The 17454-nt window shown below is 54.1% G+C and overlaps 1 protein-coding gene and 1 pseudogene across 1 annotated transcript; both read left to right on the top strand.

Annotated features, from left to right (window-relative positions):
• Positions 1-439: 439 nt before the first annotated feature.
• LOC142601589 (olfactory receptor 14C36-like) lies at positions 440-1429 on the top strand (annotated as a pseudogene).
• A 12983-nt stretch (positions 1430-14412) lies between these two features.
• On the top strand, positions 14413-15369 carry LOC142601588 (olfactory receptor 14C36-like). The gene has a single exon (XM_075750774.1). It carries the CDS (start codon positions 14413-14415, stop codon positions 15367-15369), a length of 957 nt encoding a protein of 318 aa, XP_075606889.1.
• The last annotated feature ends 2085 nt before the right edge of the window (positions 15370-17454 follow it).

Here is a 17454-nt window from a genome sequence, read left to right as displayed (position 1 = left end):
ACCCCTAAAACTAGTACTCACCAGATGTGATAGTAGAAAGAAAAAAAAAAAAAACAAACACAGAGAAAAGTCATGGTAAAGACATGCTCAGCCTCTCTTCTGCAGCCCACACTCCTGGAGTGATAAGTGCAGATATTGAACATTCCCATGAAAGGTGAGTTGCATCTGACATCCCTTGTGACCATCAAAGGTGTCAAGAACCAGCTCCCACCTACTCACTGCAGCAGGGCAGAGCTGAGTCCTTGGCAGCACAGGGGCAGAGGTCCTGCTCCTCAAAGCACACTCAGCCAGCACAAAGCAAAGAAAGGAAATCCCTTGGAATTGGGGGAGGGGGCAGGATTTCTGTGAAAAATGGAGTGGCTTTGCTCAGAGAAGTCTGTCGTAATTTTCCCCTGTCTTTTCCTCCTTAGGACAATGTCCCCATATCAAGACCCAGCAAATGTCCAACAGCAGCTCCATCACTGAGTTCCTCCTCCTGGCATTCGCAGACACACGGGAGCTGCAGCTCTTGCACTTCTGGCTCTTCCTGGGCATCTACCTGGCTGCTCTCCTGGGCAATGGCCTCATCATCACTGCCATCGCCTGCCACCACCACCTCCACACCCCCATGTACTTCTTCCTCCTCAACCTCTCCCTCCTCGACCTGGGCTCCATCTCCACCACTGTGCCCAAAGCCATGGCCAATTCCCTCTGGGACACCAGGGCCATCTCTTACCCAGGATGTGCTGCACAGGTCTTTCTCTTTGTCTTCCTGGTTGGAGCTGTGTATGCCCTCCTCACAGTCATGTCCTATGACCACTACGTTGCCATCTGCCAACCCCTGCACTACGGGACCCTGCTGGGCAGCAGAGCTTGTGTCCACATGGCAGCAGCTGCCTGGGGCAGTGGGTTTCTCTATGCTGTGCTGCACACGGCCAAGACATTTTCTATACCACTCTGCCAGGGTAATGCCCTGGACCAGTTCTTCTGTGAAATCCCCTAGATCCTCAAGCTCTCCTGCTCAGATGCCTACCTCAGGGAAGTTGGGCTTCTTATACTAAGTTGTTTTGTAATTTTGGGCTGTTTTGTTTTCATTGTGGTGTCCTATGTGCAGATCTTCAGCGCCGTGCTGAGGATCCCCTCTGAGCAAGGACGGCACAAAGCCTTTTCCACATGCCTCCCTCACCTGGCCGTGGTCTCCCTGTTTGTCAGTACTGCCCTGTTTGCTCACTTGAAGCCCCCCTCCATCTCCTCCCCATCCCTGGACCTGGTGGTGGCAGTTCTGTACTCGGTGGTGCCTCCAGCAGTGAACCCCCTCATCTACAGCATGAGGAACCAGGAAATCATAGATGCCCTGTGGAAACTATTTGAATACAATATATGTCAGATTAATAAGGCACCCATTATCCCACTAGGGCTTCCTCTGTATTTCAGGAAGAGCCAGGACTAACTTTGCTCTATATGTGTCTGGTTTTTTGCTTTGTGTTTGTTTTTTGGGGGTTTCTTGTTTGTTTGGTTTTTTAGTTTTGTTTTTTGTTTTATAACTGTGATATCATGTTTTTTTGACCCAAATACCTCATTGTACATATCCATCCAGGCTTCCTCTTTACATAAACTCCATAGAGAAAGCAGTGGGAAGTTAATTCTCTCAGCTCCCATCTGTGCACATCTCCTCTGGAGCTGGGGGAGCAGCCCCAGCATGCAGGAGGGTTCAGGAGCCAAATGCCCAGCTGCCCCATGGAGGAGCAGCCTGGGTTGCCCTTGGGGCTGCCCCTCGCTGCCTCAGCGGGCACTCCCTCTCTGCTGCCTTCACCTCGGGGCTGCTGCTGCCCTAGAGCCATGGCCAAGGCCCGCAGCAGGACATGGCCTGTACAGGGCTGCTCTCTCCTCCCTTCCACACTCTCCTGATGTGTCCTGGCATTGCTGTTACCCCGAAGGTCTCGTGTGCCTTATCAGCTTATCTGCCTGGTGCTGTCCCACCTGCAGTGGGGCTGATGGCAGATGCCATCCTGGAGAAGAATGGAGAGCTGCCAGGAGAAGTGAGGGGATCTCCAGGGACAGTGTGTGAGTCTGAGGTGGCAGAGAGTGGCACCTCATAAAATGAGTGACAATCCAAGGAGGAGTGTCCCAGAGGAAAAGGCAAACCTGAGGAGACCATGGGCTAACGAGGGCTCTGCAATGCCAGGAGAGGCTGTGAGGAGCCAGAAGGCAAAGGGACATAAGTCTAGACAGTGGTTCATCACACCATCATGGAAACACTTTGGGCTCGACCTAGTGCGGCCCTCCCCTGCCCTTTCTGCCACTGGAGACACGCCATGGTCCTACCAAGCACTGTCCTTGTCTTCTGAGCCATCAGGGAAGATGGAAAGGGGCTCAGCAGCAGTCATCCCCTCTGGTTGGGGCTGCTTCCCAGCCTGACCAGCATGGCCAGTGCAGGGTCACCCCATGGCTCCCAGGGCACCACAGCCCCCTCCCTCTGCAGAGCAGCCCCACCAGCTTGGGGCCCTGCAGGGAGCATGGGGAGGGAACCAGGAACGGCCGGCCAGGCCAGCACAGACACGCTCAGCTGGGGAAAGGCTCTCTGGAGAGCAGGGATGACTCTGGAGGAGATCAGAGGAGCATTTCTGTGCCTGAAGGGAGGATTCAATGAGAAAGAGAAACCTCTTTCTGCAGGCACCCACTCGCAGCAGGCTGCTCTGTCCCCTGGCCAGGACTCTTGCTGGCATGGAGAGAGCGAGAAGGTGCCCCAGGGCATTCATCACCCCCCAGCCTCTCCCATCAGCCATTTCCAGCCCTGGTCACTCCCCCAGTTCTTGGTGGTTGGGCTCTGTGGCCATCTCCTTCCTGCTGTTGGTCTTGGTGCCTGTGTTGGGGAAACAGCCAGCCCTGCCCCAGCCTCCTGCCTTGCCCAGACCTTGGCAGAGCCCCGAGCAGGGCTGGCTGGGAACCCGTGCATGGGACATAGCTGGGGCTTGGCTGGGGCTGGGCACTGGCTGGCTGCAGAAGAAGGAGGGCTGCTGAGGAGGGACACTGAGGTCTGCCATGGGCACTTGTGGTGGAGGACGTGTCCCTGCCCCAAACACACCCTGTCCTGTGCAGTGTCTGATGATGGGGGCCCTGGGGGCATGTGTGGGGCAGTGGGGCTGCACAGGGGCAGGGATGGGTCTCAGATGGGAGCCACAACACAACGATGAGGAGGTGGAAGCCGGGACAGACCATGAAGGAGGAATTTAGAAAGATGACCTGAGCGTGCGGGCATGTGTTTAGGAAAGCCAGAGCTCGGCTGGAGCTGATGGGGGCTGCAGGCACCATCAAGAGCAAAATGAAGAGCTTCAGCCACTGTGTTTGCAGTAAAAGGCTGAACAAGGAACATGCTGCTGAATGGTGAGGGGGGTCGTAACAGCAGACACAGGCGGGGCTGAGTGACTCAACGCCTTCCTTGCCTTAGACTGTGCTCAAAAGTTCTGCCAGGCCTCTGCTCAGTGAAAGGGCTCAAGGAGGAGGAGAGCAGGTATTGAGAGGAACCTCATGAAACCCCCCAAGGACAAGTGCCAGGTTCTGCCCCTGCAGGGGACAAACGCTGGCAATGGCACAGGCTGGGGGCTGCCTGGCTGGGGAGCAGCTCTGTGGGAAAGGTCTTGGTGGGCAGGGAGCTGGACAGGAGGCAGCCGTGTGCCCTGGCAGCAAGGGAGGACAGCAGTGCCCTGGGCTGTAGGACCAGCAGCATGGCCAGGAGAGGGAAGGTAGGGACTTCCCCTCTCTATGTGGAACTTGTTAGCCCACATCCAGAGCACTGTGTCCACTTTTGGGAACCCCAAGAACAGAAAGGTGTTGCCCAGCTGGAGTGGGTTTAGTGAAGGGCCTTGAGATGGTCAGGGGGCTGGATCACTGTCTCTGTGAGGGAAGGCTGATGAAGCTGGGCTCCTTCACCTTGGAGAAGGGATGGCTGAGGGACATCTCACAGCAAGGGGGGCCTTTTCTATCATGAGGCCAGCCAAGCATTGGGACAAGCCTTGGTCACCCTGAGAGGCTACAAAGTACTTCATCGTTGCAGATTTTCAAGACCCAGGTGGACCAAGACCTGAGAAACCAGGTCTGAGCATATACCTGACCCTTCTTTGAACAGAGCTTTTCCTATAGACCTCTCAATATCTACTCTGAAGCTCAATAATCTTATCATCCTCAAGTCTCTTGTTTCAATATCAGCAGATGACAGAACAGATGTTTATGTGACCAGCAATGACAACTCAGGTGAACATCTCCCATCTGTTAACTGCAAGGGAAGCCTGGGAACCATTGCTTCGGACAGCTCTACATTACACCTAAAACTCATTGCATCCTGCTTTAACCACCTCAGATGCCACAGTCTGCACCCTGAGGGTCCTGTGTAGAGCTTTTGGGAGTCAGGGAAGCTGAATGCCACCCATGACTATTAAATACATTCCTGGTGTTTGTGAACAGCAAGGAGTTTCTCTTTCTGGTGCATTCCCAGGTCGCATGGACTCCACCTGGGATTTGTCTCCCCTTCTTTTAGACAACCACTGTCTGGGTGTCTTTCCACCCTTGATTGTGCAGGGTCCTCTTACAGCTGACAGCGGGTCTTGACCCTCCTGCAGTCTCCTTTATCCTCACAGCACTTTTCAATCACTTGGCTCCTTCATTGTCTTGGCCTCCAGGAACCTGACCAGCCCCCACACAGCCTGGGCATCAGCTCACTCCTGGCATCTTCTTTCCAGGTGAACCCCGTCCAAGTTGAATTCCCGGGTCTGCTTCTGAGCCTGCTTTGGCCCAAGGCAACCTCCTGAAGGTCTGGGTAAAACCCTGCAAGGTTCAGCTCCCTCTGTAGCACTCCAGCGCTGTCCCAGAAGGCTCTGCACAGTTCTGCACACCCACCCGCCCACCCATCTTCAGACTGTACCGTAGTGCACACACTGCCAACCCTTTTGCAGCATGCTATGAGAAACCTTCTGGCTGGTGATAATGTATCACACGCCACTTTTGGGAAGGCTGAGCTGCCCAAGCAAGCCTGCAGATGATCCCCATGGTGTCCAGGCCACAAGGGCAGCACGTGGGACTCCCAGGAGGCCAAGGCAAGGAGCCACATGCTGCTTGGTGTCAGGTCTGCTCCGGAGGGGCTGGTGCTGAGCAGGGTGTCCCTGAGCCCTGCCTGCGCTCCGGCCTGCTGCAGCCAGTCAAGTGGCTGTAACAGAGGTGCCCTCACAGTCAGCACCCAGACGTGTCCCGTTCACCGGCCTCACCCCTCCCTTTCTTTGGACACCAACAGCTGATGGCTGACCAGGGCTGCACTCTGGTCCTCACAGACAAGGCAGAACTGGATGAGGATGCCAAGGCTGAGGGCAGGCATTGCTGCCACGATCAAGCAAGAACAGAAAGACACACAGTGCAGTGACAGCCTTGGAGGGAAGGAGAGCAGGTCTCAGCTTGTTGAAGACCTACTTGGCAGGATCCTGGAGAGCCAAGATCCATGCAGCCCTCCATGAAGATGAAGAGGAAGTGTCTGGCTGACGAGTTCCAAGAGCAAGGAGGCAGTGCACAGGGGGTGGCAGGGGAAACAGGCTGGCCATGAGGCAGATGGAGACATGACCTGTGTGTGCAAAGATGGAGCCAGAAAAGCCAGCCTCAGCAGGGCTGGAACTAGTGCGGGAGAAGGAGGGCAACGACAAGGGCTGTTGTACGTTCACTGGCAGCACAAGGAGTCAGCTGAGGAAAATGTGGTCTCAGGGCCCAGTGGAGCAAGGCATGTAGTGACAATGACATGGGAGAGGCTGTGGAGTTCATTGCTTCCTTCACTTTGCCTTTTTCCAGTAAAATCTCATCCCAGGTCCCCCTCGTCCCCAAATGGATCCCTTGGGCCAGTTCAGACACACACAAGTCCATGGAAAAATATGGGATACACCCATGGGTGCTGGGGAAGATGGACAGTGTCCTTGCAAGGTATTGCTTGTCTGTCCTTGACATTTCAGGGCCATCCGGGAAGGTGGCTGATGACTGCAGAGAAGCAGACATTGCACCATCCTCCAGAAGGGCCAGAAGGAGGATTTGGAGAACTACAGCCCAGTCAGCCTCACCTCATTCCCTGGGAATTTTTAGAAGGAAAAGCCATTTCCAAAACTGATCTGGGGTGCAGCTACAGGGACCCAGATGTCTTCAGTTACAGGGACCCTCTGCCCAGGCTCTGTTGGCAGCTCCTGAGGGGCTCTGGTCTCCTGCAGCTCCTGTGTGACAGCGGCCAGTCCCAGGCAAACACTTCAGAGACACCGGGGCCTCTGCCAGGGACACTCGATGTCCATGGTCAGACAACTGAGCTCTGCCTGGAAAGGAAAGGAACTGCTTGGAACTGTTAAAAAACACCTGAGTGCCTTTTTTTCATTAACAGATTAAATACTTTGAATCAAATGCTGATGTTTTCCCCCCATGCAAAAATGAGAATTTCCAGGAGGTGTATCAATTGCAGAAGAAATGTTGCTCTTCCCCTGTACTTGCATTGCCAGCACCATGAAGATTATCCCGCGTGTTTCACCTCCTCAGTCTTTCCACCTGTCCTGATAAAATGTCCAGCTCTAAAGGCATATTTTCCACAGACTGTCTGGCTCTGTGCCCTTCCCATTGCTCTCCACTTTTCCCCTCTCCTTACTCCTTGCTCAGCCAGACCCCTCCCCACCACCCAGGTGTTGCTTTGAGCTTCAGGGAGTTAGCAGCCTGTCCTGTCTTTCAGCAGTCTAATTATCTCTTCAGCCAAGTCCTTCACTGGGGTTACAGCTATCCTGTCCGATCTCTCTCTCTAAACCATTTCTGGTGAGGCTGTTCCCTGTGGATGGTGAACCTCATTGGAGGCAGCTTGGACTTGGCATGAAGTTGAGGAGTGTGGGTTCTTGTTTATGAAACGTCACCCTGCTTTCCTTCTGTGTGTTTGCCATGCAGAGCAACGCAGCTGTGCCTGTGTGCAGCCAGGTCCCTAAGGAAAGCAGGTGGGAGTTGGTGCAAAGGAGCTGTAAACTCAAAAAACAAACCCGAAACCAAACCCAAACTGTTAGAAATCAAAAATACTCCTTTTTTTAGTGCTCACTGAAATCTTTGAAATCTTTGACTTCACATACACTCTGGAGACCTCTCCAATTAGTTGCATAAGTCTTGAAGACTTGAAGAAAATAATGGGAAGAGACATGGCTTGGTGCATTTTAATGAGCTCCCTGGTGTATTTGATGCTGAGACCAGGAACTAAGACACTGAGAGAAGCCTGAAGAAACCACTGAAGAAGTAACTGTCAGAAGCAACCCTGCAGTTTGAGGGAGTGTTAATGGGTCCCACTGGGATCCATCACTGACAAAGCCACCCTGGGGGCTTGTTAGAGCAGAAGCCTAGAGGCAGTGATGACAGGTAGGCAAAGGCAATGTTAAGGTGGCTCTGAGGCTGAGCAACCCTTGATGTGTCACATCTGCTGCGCTTTGCAGAGGAGCTGCTCCTGGGCAGAGATGTCCCTCTGCAGCGCTGCCCACTTGCCATGAGCTCCCTCTGTCCCGAGAGCCTGGAGCAGCTCAGCAGCAGAGGACCAGCCCCAGGCGGCATGTTAATGACCCCTCTGGTGGGTTTGGGGATGAGTCCATGAACCTCAGGCATGGAGCAGCAGCTGAAGAGACCTCTCAAGAAATCAAACTCAGACACCATCTCTAAAGTTTCTCAGAGTGTTAATGGGTCCCCCTGAGAACCATTACCAAGAGAGCCTCCCCAGGGGCTCCTTAGAGCAGAGAACTGGAAGCAATAATGGCAGGAAGGCCAAGACATTGCAAAGGTGGCTCTGATGGTGAGGATATCTGGAATCTTTGCATCCAGCCAAACAGACAAGCCCTGACCCCCAGCCCCTGGCAAAGGGAGACCCTGTCCCTCACACGTTGCTCAGGGCTCTTCCTGGGGCAGTGGGATGTGGGGATGTGCAATGCCAAGGGCAAGGCTATGGAATGACATCTGCCAGGCTCCTGGGTGGGACAAGGAGGCCATGAGGCCCGAGTGCTGTGAGGGTAAGGTGTTTCCTCGCTGGCATCAGTGGCAGAGACAACAGCCATGGCCAAGGAGGCAAAGACCTCAGATCTGTTGGAGGGTTTCAGCTTTGCACAGCCCTAGATTGTCTCCACCACAGGCTGTCCTACAGTGTCCCACACCTGTCCCTATTTCCCTGCATGCTGCAGACTCTGCTTCTCCAGCCTGCTCTGACCTGAGCAACTCATTCCCCTGACTGCTCTCTCTCCATCCCTGCGAGGTACGCCTTGAAACACAAAGCCATGGACTGATCCAGGCTCCCTCGGGGGGTCTGATTATCCCACAGCACTGCCCTCGGAGGCATGTTTCTTTCTCCTGGTGTCCACTTTAAGCATCCCAAGCCTCCATTTCTGGTATGATTTCTTTCCCATGCTGTTTCCCACTCTGAAGAAAAGCTCCTCCAGCTCTGGAACCACACTTCAACCACTCTATGGCTACTCCTGTACTTCCCGGAGCCTCTCCACCACTGGGCCAAAGGGCTGAAGAAGCCCATGTCCCTCAGCTTCCACACGCAGGGCATGTGCCCTGCACCCCACCTTGGCAGACCTCTTCTGGGCACTCTCCAGTTCCTCCCCACTCCTCCAAAATGGGGAGCCACACCCTGGGACACACCTGTGTGTGTGGGGCCACTGCAGGACCCAGGATTTTCTCAGGATCACAGCTCAGCCAGTCAGGTCACAGCTAGCCCTGGTCTATAGGGCTGTTCTTCCTCCTGATGCAGGATTGCCACTTCTCCTCTTCCTCCTCAAACCCAGGCCAAACCCCAGAGTTTCACAAGGTCCCCCTGGACTGACACTCCTTTTAGGCAGCCCTTAATTTTTGTGTGCCAGTGGCTCACCCTGATGGTGGTGTCTCCCACAAGGTAACAGCAGGAGGAGTTGCAGGGTGCTACAGATAACAGAAAGAGGTTCTAGTTCAACGGAATTAATGAACCAGGAAGGAACCATCACCAGATGACAGCCATCACCAGAATACCAAATGAGGTAAAAAGGAAGCTAATGGAGGGTAAATGAGGACTGGGTTGTTTGTGTGCTAGGATATGTTAGTGTGAAATGTGCACCTATATAGGCACATCGTATGTGCACTTGCGTACAATATGGATCCCTCCAGGAGCTTGTTCTAGACCCTCCATCTATCTAGAAGCTGTACCCAGGATCCCCTCATCCCCCCCACACAAACACACGCACAGACAAATGGCTCTCTCCAGCACAGAATCACAGAACCATTGAGGCTGGAAGGCAGCCACCTTCCACCTTCTCTGTGCTTCCTCTTCATGCTTGGTTTTAGTCAGGAGCTCCTTTCTTATCCATGCCAACCTCCTGCCAACTTTGCTGGACTCCCTGCATGTTGGAGTGGAGTGTTCTGGAGCTTGAAGAGGAGATGCTTGAGCATTAAACAGCTCTCTGCATCCCTCTTCTCTGCAGGACCATATTCCATGGGATTCTTCCAAGCAGGGTTCCCAGCAGGCCATAGTTTGCTCTCTTGAAGTCCTACTCTTGGCTTTGTTCCTTTCTTTCAGGAGCCTTGAGTCTACCTTCTCACCCTGGACTTTTACATCTCTAATCACCTCTTCTTCGTTTGTACGTATGAAGTCCTGCAGGACGACACCTCACTTCATGACCTCCTCATCACTCTGGTCACAAAGATGTGGTGTCCGGTCAACAAGCTTCAAGAACCTCCTGCGTGGCTTACACCTCATGATGTTGCCCCTTTGGCAATATAGGGAGTCCTGTCTGCCATGAGGCCCAAGGCCTTCAAACATGAGGCATCTTCTAGTTGCCTGAAGAAGGCCTCATCTACTTCCTCTTCTTGATCAGGAGGTCTGGAGCAGACATCAACCCACCACAGCATTGCCCATTTTGTTCGGGCCTCTCACGTTGACACCTCAGGTCACAGACAATCCATTGTCCATCCTCAGGCAGAGCTCCACACATTCCTGCTGCTCTCTCCCATAAAGGGCAATTTCCCCTCCTAGTCCAGACCTGTGGCCTTATCAGTACCTGAACCCCGAGAGCCCACAGGTCCTCCCAGAGGTTTTCTGGGCCACCTTCTCCTTCCAACTCCAACTGTGAGTAGCCAACTCACAGACCCTCTCAGCTCTCCATTGTCCAGTTCATTCTTGATTACCACGCTCCTTTTGTTATTGTCATGCAAGACCCTCTCCTCATCAATGATACCGTTTCCTCATGGGATTCTGGGTCATCCTCTCCCTTCCTCATCACTTCCAGGTTGAAGTTTTCTTTCCAGGTTGGCCAGGTTGTTGACAGAGATACTTTTTCCCCACTGTGGCAGGTGAATCCCCTCTCTTCCAAGCAGTTGTTGATCCTCAGAGAGTGTCTCCTGGTCACAGAAACCATGTTGCTGATACCAACTGCGCAACCAATTATCTACCTACAGGATCTGTCCACTTCTCCACAAACCTTCTCCCCTCACTAGCAGGATTGAGATCACCACCTGTGCCCCCCCTGCCCTTGACCTGAGGTCCTTAGAAGCTGCTAGAGCTTGTCAGCAGCTTGCCAGCAGTCTCGGTCTCCTCTGACTCTCCTTCAATGGCAACAACAGGCCCTGGATCATGATTCAAGTTCACCAAGGATATCTGACAAAGTCCTCAGAAGAGGTTTTCGGGACTCTGCTGGACAAAGTGAATTGGAAGGAACTTGAGGTGAATTCACTGTTGAGCCCATTGTTAGCAGGAGGTAGGTCTAGAGACATCCCAAACTCCCACCCAACTTGAACAGTTCACTGACAATCTCTGAGGATAGCTCCTGTGGTTCTTGCAGTCATCAATGCCTCATCTGCCTGTGGGTTAGCACCAAGCACAGCAGACCCTCACAGTGGTCTCATGTCGCCACCAGGGCCTGAAACATTCGAAGTTCAGTGTTTGTTGTTGTGGATGACAGTTTCTTTAGACAGAACAGGCTCTCCTTACAGACTGCAACAGCCGTGCCTTGCAACAGGGTGACAAATGAGAGTGACGCATGCAGGAAGGGATGGCGTGAGGGTGATGATATTCCAACATCCCCGAGGTCCCTTGCCAATCCAATAAAATCCAGTAGGATTGGAAGAGCCCTAAACCTCTCAGGCATGCATTTGTAAGGTTGACCTTATCAGTACGAGAGGCTGAGAGAGGTGGGGTTGTTCAATGGTGAGAAGAGAGGGCTTTGGGAAGAACTGAAAGTGACCCGTATACCACTACCAAGAGGGCATCGGCAAGGCAGCTCCAGGCTTTTCCCTCTTGTGTGTGAGGAAAAACTGTTTAGCCATGAAGAGAGTGAAGCACTGGAGCAGACTGGCCAGTGACATCGTGCTGTGTCAGTCCCTGGAAGATTTCAAAGCCAACGTGAAGAAATCCCTGAGCAAACTGGTGTGACCTGATAGCTGCCCTTGCTGTGAGATGGACATTGGCCTCGAGACCTTCTAGGGTCCCTGCCCAGCACGAATGACTGTCCATTTCCTTCCACCACAGGTCTTCCCTTCTCCATGGTAAGGAAAGCACTCAGGTTCCCCATGACCATGAGGAAAGTCAGACTAAGTTTGGTCAGGTCATCTGTGTCATTCCTGTCCCAAAGCACTCCCTGCTGCTCAGAGGCAGAGCTGCATGGCAGGTACCCCCAAAACAGCCTTGATCTAGTGTTCTGCTTCACCTTCTATTTCCTTTCTCCCTCTTCTCTTCCCTTTGATCCCTCTTGTACCCTCCCACACAAACAGCCCACCTCTGCTCACTCTTTCCTCACTGGCCCTGGCTTTGCTGGCTTTGAAGCTGTTTCTGAGATGGTCACCATGGATAATCCTATGTTGGAAGGAAATTGCATTAAAGTAGCACCACCTTTTAGTAGTTGTATTGCTCTGCAACTCCCCATGCTGTTACCTTGTGAGGGACACCACCATCACAGTGACCATCTGCACACAAATATTGAGCTTTAGTTCAGGGGACCTTGAGAAACTCTGGGATTGAGAGAACAGAAACCACTTGAAATGTTACAAGGAGAAGTGGCCAGTCCTGCACTGGGGGGAAGAAGAAGCCTGGACCAGTGTGTCCCTCTGTGGGGCTTCCTGTGCTAGACAAGTGGGGAGGAATGGAGAGAGTCCCCAGGAGGATGGCCAATATAGGATGTGGGGCCTCAAGCACATGCCCTGGCTGGGGAGGCTGCAGGACCTGAGCTTCTTCAGGCTGCTGAAGTGGAGGCTCAGAGCACCACAGTCACAACCTGCGGCTACTTGAAGGGTGGTGTCAAAGATGCTGGAGCTTTTCTTCATAATAGAAAAAAAAAAAGCAGGAAAAAGGAAGAGCACAACAAAGTGTGGCTTGGGAGGCTGAGACAAGTAATGAGGAGAAGGAAATGTGACTCCAAGGGCATTACTGACATAGAACAGGGTGCCCAGAGGGAGTCTGGACCAGCCCATGGCTTTCTCTTTCAAGGAACAGCCAGGGAGGATGGAGAGATATCAGTAAGGCTAGTGAGATATTGGGGTGAAATTGAAAAGAGGATTGGGGGTCTTCAAAGATGGAGGTGCAGGTGTGGGACACTGTAGGGCAGGCTGTGGTGGAGACTGCTGAGGGCTGTGGCAAGGCTGAAAGACCCCAGCCAGAGATGACTTCTGCATGACCACGGCTATGGCTACTGACTCTGCCATCAAGGCCTACAAGAAGGTAACTTGAATTGATTCAGGAAGACCTCATGACCTCCTTGCTCCACCCAGAAGGGTCACGCCATAGTCCTGCTCCAGGCATTGCACATCCCCACATCCCACTGCCCCAGGAAGGCCCCTGAACAACATGTGAGGGACAGGATCTCCCTTTGCCAGGGGCTGGGGGTCAGAGCTTGTCCATCTGGCTTCATTTAACACTTCCAGGTTTACTCAGCATCAGAGCCACCTTGACATTGTTTTTGTCTACTTGTCATTATTGCTTCCAGTTTTCTGCTCTAACAAGCCCCTGGGGAGGCTTTGTCAGTGATGGCCCTCAGGGGGACCCAGTAATGCTCCAAGAAACTGTGGAGGTTGCATCGGACTTTGACTTCTTGAGAGGTTTCATCAGCTTCCTCTCAGGGTCTGAGCTTCATGGACTCATCCCCAAACCCACCAGAGGGGTCATTAACATGCCGCCTTGGGATGGTCCTCTGCTGCTGCTCTCCTGGGATGGAGGGAGCTCACGGCAAGTGGGCTGTGCTGCAGAGAGACATCTCTGCCCAGGAGCAGCTCCTCTGCAGAGCCCAGCAGGGCTGAGGGCACTGGGAGAGGAGTGAGGCAGAGAGTGGGAGGACTCTGAGAGCACAGTGTGGGAGAAATCTTCACAGCCCTCTACACAAAAAGTCTCTGGGTGCAGGCAAGTGCCACTGCGGTTCCTGAAGGGTTCTCCTCAAGCTGTCATAGTCCACAGCCTATAGGACCTTTCTCTGGAGCAGAGGAGGTAAGGGCATACTCCAGCGCAGGATTCCCTGCAGCACCGTCAGAGGGACAGAGCATGATGGCTGCCTTGTCCCGGGATCGGCTGCAGGGTGTGAGGGTGGGTGTGCAGCCAGGGGTGCCCAGTTGTGTCCTCCAGAGCAGGGTCCCTGCAGCCCAGGGGCTGTGTGCCGGGGCAGGGACTCTGCCACCTGCCAGGGTCAGCACTCAGCCTGCCCGGGGAGCTCCCCAGGGCACTGCAGGGAGAAGCTGTGGGTGGGAGGAGCGACCCCCTGGAAGGGCAGGGCAGGGTCCTTCTGCTCTTGAGAGGGTGCTGTGTGGGTCAGGGCAGCTCACAGCTCCAGATCACTCCATGCACATGTCCCAGGGGACTTTTCAAGAAGCACAGCAAGACAGGGGCTACCTGGAAGGAAAGGTGCTTTCCAGAGTCTGTGCTTTTCCAGTTTCTTGTGGTGGTGGTACAGAAATATGGTCATGGAGCTCTCAGGTTAGCACCACAGTGCGAGACACTGACAGCATTACAGCCATTGGTCAACACCTCTTCAAGGAACCTGATAAAGTCCCTTCACTCACCTCAGCCTCCTCTTCAAGTGGGAAAGGGGTAATGGGAGAAAAATCAACAAAAAAAACCCCCACAGTTCTGTTCTGCACTCAGGTGAAATGGGAGTGACAATGGTCAAAATCTCTTTTATATCCGGGGTAGATTTAACCTGTGATCACTCCTGTTTCCTCTCTGCCTGTTGCTGCACAGCAGGACTGATGCCTCTGGAGCCCATAGAAGAGGCCCCTGCTCTGCATTGCACCCTCAGCCCGCACAAACCAAGGATCATGCCAGGATCTGCGTGAAGACAGACAGAGGACACTTGTGGTTGCTTATCGTGATGAATGGAATAGGTTCTGCTCACAGGTGTCTGTCCTAACTCTTAACTTCCTTTTCACCCTTGGACAGGCCCTCATGTGCAGAGAGAACAAATGTTTAACAGCAGCTCCATGAATGAGTTCCTCCTCCTGGCATTCGCAGACACACGGGAGCTGCAGCTCTTGCACTTCTGGCTCTTCCTGGGCATCTACCTGGCTGCTCTCCTGGGCAATGGCCTCATCATCACTGCCATAGCCTGCCACCACCACCTCCACACCCCCATGTACTTCTTCCTCCTCAACCTCTCCATCCTCGACCTGGGCTCCATCTCCACCACTGTGCCCAAAGCCATGGCCAATTCCCTCTGGGACACCAGGGCCATCTCCTACACAGGATGTGCTGCACAGGTTTTTTTCTTTTTATTTCTAATATCAGCAGAGTATTCTTTCCTCACCGTCATGGCCTATGACCGCTACGTTGCCATCTGCCAACCCCTGCACTACGGGACCCTGCTGGGCAGCAGAGCTTGTGTCCACATGGCAGCAGCTGCCTGGGGCAGTGGGTTTCTCTATGCTGTGCTGCACACGGCCAATACATTTTCTATACCACTCTGCCAGGGTAATGCCCTGGACCAGTTCTTCTGTGAAGTCCCCAACATCCTCAAGCTCTCCTGCTCAGACTCAGACTATCTCCGGGAAGTTGGGCTTCTTGTATTAAGTTCTTTTTTAGGTTTTGGATGTTTTGTTTTCATTGTGCTGTCCTATGTGCAGATCTTCAGGGCCGTGCTGAGGATCCCCTCTGAGCAGGGACGGCACAAAGCCTTTTCCACGTGCCTCCCTCACCTGGCTGTGGTCTCCCTGTTTCTCAGCACTGCCATGTTTGCTCACCTAAAGCCCCTCTCCATCTCCTCCCCATCCCTGGACCTGGTGGTGGCAGTTCTGTACTCGGTGGTGCCTCCAGCAGTGAACCCCCTCATCTACAGCATGAGGAACCAGGAGCTCAGGGATGCCTTGAGGAAACTAATCCAATGGACCTTGCACCATCTGCAGAATGCCCAAGACATATTTTAGGCCTGCCCTCTCAGATTATCATTTTGTTTTGTTTTGTTTTGTTTTGTTTTTCTCTGATAATCATCCTTAGAGGTTATTGCTTGGGTTCATAGCACTTCTCTTGAGGCTCTGTCCTATTGTGTCTGATTCTTGAAGAACCTTGTGCCACCTTTTCCCTTCCTAATAGCCTCTCTGCAATAAAAGGGCATCTCCTGAGGGAGGTAGCTGCAGCCTGGGCTCTCCTTGATACAGTTGTGTCTAAGAACAAGCCAGAGGAATTGGACTTTCCAAGTGTCTTCCGCCCGGGTTTCTCCTTCTGTTTGGGGAAATAATCTCATGGTATCACTGTTAGACACCAAGCACTTAGTTGAAGGCTCTCTTCTTGGTGTCCAGGGCCATTGGAAATGGTGCACGAGCTCCCAGTCACCTTCCTCAGGCTGTCACAGGTATGATGGGGCTGATGGCAGATGTCCGTCCATGTGGAAAGGAATCTGGTGTGGTCAGGAGAGGATGGGGACACTGCAGGTACTCCGGAGTGGGAAGTGAATGGAGACTCAGAAGGTGAAAGACCCTGAGACTAAGTCCCCCCAGGGCAGAGCACTCACTCCAGGTACCCAGACACAAAGACTCTGCAGTGCTGTGGGAGTCCGTGAAGATGCAGCAGGCACAGGGCAGGAGACTGGAGAGATGCAGGAGGTGCCTGAGGAGGCGCAGGGCCAGGACTCTCCTGGTGTCCTGGGGAGCAGGGCTGGCGGGGAGGCAGAGTGGGGCAAAGGCGGTCAGGGCTGGGGATCCCCTGCAGCGTCAATGCAGGAGAGGCCGAGAGTGAGTGGCCTGTGCTGGCACTTGGGGCCAGCTGCAGCCCTGGGGCCGATGGGGAGGCTGAGACCCCCCTCTGCCTCCCAGCAGCTGCTGTGCCCTTCAGAGGGGCTGGGGCTGTGGGGTGAGTGCCCAGAGCTCTGCAGCAGCCCAGACTGCCAGCCCAGACTGGGCTGCTCTGCTGGGCTGCGCTGGGGAGAGGGCAGGGAAGGTGCGGGAGAGCCAGGGAGAGGATGGGCTGGACTGGAAAGTGCCCAGGACAGGAACAGCCTGACGTTATCGGAGCTCTGTGACCATCCAGGGTGAGGACCCGCTCCAGTGGGCATGTGGAGCAGAGCCTGATCTCCTGGAGAAGGAAGCAAGTCATCAGAGGTGCAGGAGAGAGGAGCTGGTCTGTGCCATGTTCCCTGGGGACGCTGGGGAAGCTGCCCCAGGGCAATTGGGAGAAACCGCCCCACGCATCATCCATTTCCCTCTCTGGCCATACACCCAGCCCTGGGGAGGGACCTTTGTTGTGGGGCCAGCTCCGTCCTCCTGCTGGGCTCAGTGCCTGTCCTGGGGCACGGCCAGCCCGGTGCCGTCTCTCTTCTGTCCCAGACCCTGCAGATCCCACCGCACGGCTGACTGCTGACACCTGCATGGGACACGACTGAGGTTGTGCAGGGGCAGGTACTGGTGGGGGGCTGCCAAATGGAGGGCTGCTGCAGGTGGAGGCGTGGAGGGCTTCCATGGGGAATTTGCTGCTGGAGATGTTTCCCCACCCCATGAACGCACCCTGCTCTATCTAGTGCCTGCACTGCAGGGCCGGGGGGCCATGTTGGGCAGCAGGGCTTGGCCAGCCCAGCTGAGGAGGTCTCCTCTTCTTGCCCCACGCTCTTCAGCCCGCTGTCAGCCTATAGGCATTGCCACAGTGCCTCTGCGCTGGCTGTTGGGTGTCTCCATGTGCCCTGCTCTGAGCCCATGCAGGGACCTGCCGTGGGTGTCTCTGCTGGAGCTGGGCACCATGGCCTGCCTGCACAGTCCCAGGAGATCCTGGACACGCTGCCCTTGGCGATGGGCTGTGATGGTCCTCAGCCCACAGCAGGTTCTAAGCAGCAGCCCAGGAATGCTTCCCTGGGGATGAGTGCCTCACGCTGTGCTGGCTGCACGTGTGAGCCTTGGGGGATGTCCTCACACTATGGTTCTTCTGGGTACAAGAGGGGAACCATCGTCTCCCAAAGTGCTTTCAGCTGGGTGGGAGCTGTCAGTGTTGTAGAAGGGCTGGCACACAGAAAGACTCTTTGAAAA

This window comes from Balearica regulorum, chromosome 4 (assembly GCF_011004875.1).
Source record: "Balearica regulorum gibbericeps isolate bBalReg1 chromosome 4, bBalReg1.pri, whole genome shotgun sequence".
Lineage (NCBI taxonomy): Eukaryota > Metazoa > Chordata > Aves > Gruiformes > Gruidae > Balearica > Balearica regulorum.
The sequence above is the reverse complement of the archived record's forward strand: the minus strand, read 5'-3'. Positions and strand labels throughout refer to the sequence as shown.